At 43.1% G+C, this 5,570-nt stretch overlaps 2 protein-coding genes across 2 annotated transcripts; both read left to right on the top strand.

The window, feature by feature from the left end:
• Positions 1-64: 64 nt before the first annotated feature.
• LOC146650314 (transcription termination factor 4, mitochondrial-like) lies at positions 65-2,904 on the top strand. The gene is made up of 4 exons (XM_085387393.1): positions 65-117; positions 370-781; positions 879-1,063; positions 1,572-2,904. Exons 1-4 carry the CDS (start codon positions 91-93, stop codon positions 1,950-1,952), a joined length of 1,005 nt encoding a protein of 334 aa, XP_085243519.1. The 5' UTR covers positions 65-90; the 3' UTR covers positions 1,953-2,904.
• Positions 2,905-3,049: 145 nt separating this feature from the next.
• On the top strand, positions 3,050-4,735 carry LOC146650313 (putative G protein-coupled receptor 148). Its single transcript, XM_085387394.1, has one exon. The coding sequence runs from the start codon at positions 3,309-3,311 to the stop codon at positions 4,269-4,271; it is 963 nt and encodes a 320-aa protein (XP_085243520.1). The 5' UTR covers positions 3,050-3,308; the 3' UTR covers positions 4,272-4,735.
• The last annotated feature ends 835 nt before the right edge of the window (positions 4,736-5,570 follow it).

Genomic DNA, 5,570 nt, shown 5'->3' with positions numbered 1-5,570 from the left:
TTTTCTACAGTCTTTGATATACATACACACGTAGCGGAACCTTTGTACTCTTTAAGTTGGAAGACGGAAATATTTCGATAACGGAGAAGCATGGGGACCCGTGTTGCTGTGAATCAGGTGAAGTATAAATACAAACTATTACGATTTAGTATCTTTTTCCTCGAAGTAGAAATAATTAGAGGTGCAACACTTTTAACTGAATGGACCCATCAGTAAAAAAAAAAAAGGAAAGAAAAGAAAAGACTGACATTTATAACCTTCACGTCTGCTAACTTGAGCTAATGATAACGGTGGAGTTTGTTAGCATATTTTCTGCCCCCTCTACCGCTGCTGTCTGTGAGGGTTTTAAAGGCGTGTATTTTTCCACAGGTACTACGGTTGGCTGTGAGAAATGCCACCATATCTACACTGTGTCCGCGTCAGTTTGGGAGATACTACCCCCAGTCCAGATGGTATTGTTCCTTCACCAACCAGGCAACGCAGCACAGTCAAGACTTGAATCCTCCGAGTGGGATCCCGGTCACTGAGCTGTCCCTGCGCTCTTTCATTGATATGGGCTTCACAGAGAGTCAGGCAGAGCAGATATACGAGTCTCTGGCCAATGTCAGAAAAGGAGATTCTGCCAAACACATCCTACCAACCCTCACAGCTCTGTTTGTCTTGGGTCTCAACCCGTCGAGTGTGAAGAAGTGCCTGGAGAAATGTCCTGAACTTTACACCATCAAAGAGGCACAGCTGCAGCAGCGCATAAGCAACCTGCGGAAAATAGGCTTAGTTGAAGGTAAGGTGTTGCCTTTGCGCAGTTTATTTCTACATTAGATCAGGCATAAAATTACTGAAAATATATGAAACCCGCATTTTACTCTATTTCTCCGTAGGCAGTCTTCAGAGGGTGGTGGCCCATTACCCCAGGATCCTGACTGTGCCTTCGAAAAGAGTAAAAAATGTGGTGATGTTTCTCAAAGAGAAGTGCCTGTTTACTTCCCAGCAGGTCACAGACATCATCAGAGATTGTCCAGCAGTGGTGCTGGAGAACTTGGATCAGCTGGAGTACAAGTTTCAGGTGAGCAAGTGAATTGCGTTTGCTGCTTTTTGTTAGGTTTTGGTTTGGATTCTCAAACAGACCTGTCCAAACAGACCTTATACTTGGGTTCTGTGTATTCAAATGTGTAACAAACAACGGTTACCATATTATTACATAAAAGATGCAAATGTGAATTCCTAGATGTTTTGAATAAGTTATCAAAGATGATGAGCACAGTGGGCTCAGTAGCTCCATTCCAGTAATAATAGACTGAATGTTATTTGTATATATATTTATTTATTTTTCAGATCTGCATTTTATAATCCTGTGAGCTCTTCTGCAGGTCTCTTTGTACAGTGCAGAGTGGGACAGTGTGCATCCGCATTGCACTTTCCCACATGAAAGCATACCGTCCTTAAGATCAGCTCAGAGTTTCGGAATAGGAGTATCTCCTGTGTCCACACTTTTATATGTTGTCCACTTAAAGCTGTTGTCAAACTGTGTACTAACTGTGTTGACCGGCACATTTTACCTCCTCTCTCCACAGTACGTCTACTTCAGAATGGGTGTCAAACAGGCGGAGATGGTGAAGTGCCGACTGTTTCGTTACAGTCTGGATGAGATCCGCTGTCGACACACTTTCTTGGAGCGACGGGGCCTCTATGAAACCCCGGACAAGAAAGGACAGACGACGATCATCAACCCCAATCTGGACAGCGTCCTTAATGTTGATCAGGACACCTTCCTTGCGCACGTCGCCCAGACATCAGCGGAGGAGTACGACGTGTTTAAAAGACTGGCAGCCAGGGAGTGGCAGGAAGGGGAGCTGCAGCAGGGCAGGACCGAACCTGATAGTGACGATGAGGATGACGACGATGACGATGATAGAGAAGCAAAAAGTGGATATGGGAAAAGGAGAAAGAAGTGACTGCTTGTTGAACCAGTCTTTGTTTTTTGCTTTTTAGGGAAGTTCCCTAGATTATTATCTAAACCACCCATGGGAACACAGTGAGAGCCTTTTGCTGGGGTTTATGTTAGTGGTTTCATCATGTAAGACGTGAGGACGTTGGTGTGAGACTGTGGGTCAGGTCTAACTTTGGGTGAGGAAAAATGTGTCACTAATATTTTTGACTTTCCTTCATTGATGGCATAAATTAAATGAATTTCAGAAGCTTGACTTGTGAGTCCTATTGAAAACAGGAGATGACTGCCAATCCCTTTAAGTGAGTTTTCGAATAAAGTCAAATAAATTCTTGAAAACCAATCCGATTTACTGGGCAGAAAACGCTATAAAAGCTACGGTGTGGGGAGCTCCACCTCGTTACTACGTGACAGCTGAGTGTTTGTAGCTCTCTGCAGCCCCTATACTATCTCTCTGAGTCAACAAAGGGTACATTCAGAAAGAGCCGTCCAGTGAGATGAGTGCTGCAGAGCACCGTTTTATTTATTTGAGCATTAACGGATGCACGCCACAGGCAGTTTTTTCCATTTTTGAGCCTCAGGTAAGATCACTCACCTTTTGTTCAATCGATAATTTGTCAATAACTATGTTTATGTAGTCATTTCTGGGTTTTGTTTTGCTCTTTTTGTTTAGTGTATACAAATTTTGGTTGGGAACGTGGTTATCACGGTTGTGGTGTTCAGCTTAGTTATTTATTTTTTGCTGAGTGAAATCATGATGTTGCACCTGATTTGTGAGATTGTACATGAAGAGAAGTTGATGTTCAGGGTCCATTGTTGAATATTCGTTCATATTCGAATTCTGCCAACAAGCTTCTGGCCGCTCATTTTAATTGTTAAGTAGACTAAAACAATTAGACTGGACTGTAAAATAAAAATGGCATGTTTAAAAAGCTGGAGCATTAAAGTGTTAGACATTACTGTTTTTTTTGTTTGTTTTTGTTTTTCCAGCCTGCAGCCCAACAAGGTTATCACTGTATCAAACACACACAGAGATATTATTCATGTAGAGATCACATTTGCTCTTTGCTGCTTGTGTGAAAATTTGCACGTTGCAGCTTTGACGCAAATGCATAAATATAGACTTGAACCATATTTGCATGTAGTTACAGTTGATTTATACAGTTTCTTACCTGCTCATCCAGTTCAAATTCGCTGGGTGGATTAGAGTGGAGGTGTATCCCACCTGTATTAAATGTAGTGCGCTGTGGACATTGATTTATGGTGTTTTTCTTTCACAGGACTTGGCTGGAGAAAGTAGGGACTGTGATCATAAAACACCCCTGTGTCGCCATCTGCACTTCCTCCGTGACTCACAGGTACAATGACATCACCGATACCAATTTCAAACATCACGCAGGAGTGGGTGGAGGTCCTGGAGAAATGGCACCTGGATTTGTTTTTGATCCCCACAATAGTCATCACTCTTGCCACCTTGCTGGCCAGCCCTGTTCTCCTGGTAAGCATTTTCCTATCCCGTGCCCTCCGCCAGGAGACGCGTTACCTGCTACTGGCCAACATCCTGGTGGCCGACCTGTTTTTGGTCCTCCTCAACTTGGCCACGTTGATTTGTAACGCCTTGAGAGCACCGATGCAATGGTTGGGTTGTGAGCTGGTCACAACTCTCACTGTCACCAGCTACTGCTGTGCCATTTACACGGTCACTCTCATGGTGGTCGACACCTATGCTGCTGTTCGCTGGCCTCTCTGTTACCGTGACGTTATTCCACCTTCCCGTACCTACTGCATACTGGTGGGGGTGTGGGTGTTAGCAGCCATATACCCTTTCACAGTGATGATCAAGACGCAGGTAGCGAGTGGGAACTTCCATGAAAAGCTACCCGTGTGTCTGGTCCTCATCTCCCTTGGATTCATTCAAGCCAGGAACATGACTGGGATCTACATCTACTTCTTCGTAGCTGCACTCATGTGTTCACTGCTCATTTCTTACTGCTACATTCGCCTCTACATGATAACGAGGACACAGGGAATCTGGCATAACCGCTTCTCCAGGGCCAGGGTCACCCTGCTGGCCCACGGGGTTCTGCTCCTGCTCTACTTTGCCCCCGGCTTCCTTTTTACCATAGAGCTCGTTCTAATAGACAGGAAAGACATACCTCAGGATGTTCGCGTGTGGGTCTCCACAGTCAATATGTGTGTTTTTATGTTGCTGCCCAGGGTATTTGCTCCTTACCTGTATGGGATCAGGTACAGAGAGATCTCAGACACAGTAATGCTGCTGCTGCTGCACCAGCACAGGAGACTCAGCCAGGCCACAGCTGCGTAAAGACCTGCTGTGTTTTTGAACAACTTCTAAAGGGTCAGAGTTTTATCTACATGATCTGTAAAAATGCCAAGAATCAAACTGTCATAGAGAAACGCTGCATTTTATTTTATAGTTTAGTCTGTAGGAGTTAGATTTCACCGAATCCAGAACTTAGACTCTGTGTTCCAGCTACATTAATAATGCAATATCGCCAATGTTTTATTTGTATAAAGCACTTGGATTTCTTTCTACTTTCTCTGTTTGTGTCAGGGGTTGAGAACTGTGTTGCTGCTCTGTGGATCTCGGTCAGAAGATGCTGAACTTCCCTGCTTTCATATTTATGTAACACACGATCCCGGGCCTCGGTTTTATGACTAAAGTAATAAAGCACTAAACTGTATTAGTTTTTTTTAAAGCCTTGTTTGTCTAAAGCTGGATATCTACAATGATCCGACATGGCGAGAAGGGTGATGGATAGTGGTGAGTCGAGCATCCTGGCAGCAGGCGGCCGTAACCAGTTCAGCAACTTAACAGCAGAGGGACACATTCGTCCCTTCGTCTTGTAAAGCACAACAGGATAGTAGATGTGTTCTTTCCTCATGGCCTGGATCCCTGCACTCTAAACAACCTCACACTGCCTTTCTACATAAGCCTCTGGACCACCTCTACCCCAAAGAACACTCTACTCTACTTAATCTTATTTGCCCATTTACATGGAACTGATTACACAGTGCTAAGTACAAATCTCTAATGACCTGATTTCCACAGAAATCATTGCCATTCAACGTGGTCTGATAAGACTACATTGCTTTTCATCCTGATGAACTCACACAAAAAGTCCCTGAGGGGAGGGGGAGGGGGTTACCCAAGCTATTGTATTGCTGCCTTATTTAAAGTGTTGAAAATAACTGGTTGACTTATAATTTGTCAAACATAATTGGCATGACACAACATAGAAACGGCAATCAGATTTGGACAAAGTCACTTTTATTTATACTCAACCAGATAAAATATCTCACTGAATTTAAGAATCTCGTTCTCACGAGAAAGCTGAGCAATAGGGTGTTAGAAATTACAACAAATTCAGCAATTCAATTAAAAATATTTGTACTAGAGAAAAGAGCTGGACTGATTTTAATGTAGAACACGGTACAATAACTTCGTCCTTCCTCAACTACATTTACACCAGCTGTGCCAAAATCACCACTAAATATATCCAGTGTCTCTTTAAAGCTTTCAGCCTCTAAATAATATATATATTATATTTGCAGGATACTGTGTGTATCAATATAAATAAGGTTACTATACATAAAAAACACA

Source organism: Rhamphochromis longiceps, linkage group LG17 (genome assembly GCF_057381845.1).
Source record: "Rhamphochromis longiceps isolate RC_006_pf linkage group LG17, R_longiceps_female_GT1.1, whole genome shotgun sequence".
Taxonomy (NCBI): domain Eukaryota; kingdom Metazoa; phylum Chordata; class Actinopteri; order Cichliformes; family Cichlidae; genus Rhamphochromis; species Rhamphochromis longiceps.
Note: the sequence above shows the minus strand (reverse complement) of the source record. Positions and strands in the feature narration are given on the sequence as shown.

What these genes read in the sequence shown, in the direction of transcription:
- LOC146650314 (XM_085387393.1), top strand. Translation starts at nt 91, where the DNA reads ATGGGGACCCGTGTTGCTGTGAATCAG. An exon ending in GAAAATAGGCTTAGTTGAAG is followed by an intron (nt 782 to 878) that starts GTAAGGTGTTGC and finishes ATTTCTCCGTAG; the next exon opens with GCAGTCTTCAGAGGGTGGTG. An exon ending in AGCTGGAGTACAAGTTTCAG is followed by an intron (nt 1,064 to 1,571) that starts GTGAGCAAGTGA and finishes CTCTCTCCACAG; the next exon opens with TACGTCTACTTCAGAATGGG.
- LOC146650313 (XM_085387394.1), top strand. Translation starts at nt 3,309, where the DNA reads ATGACATCACCGATACCAATTTCAAACATCACGCAGGAGTGGGTGGAG.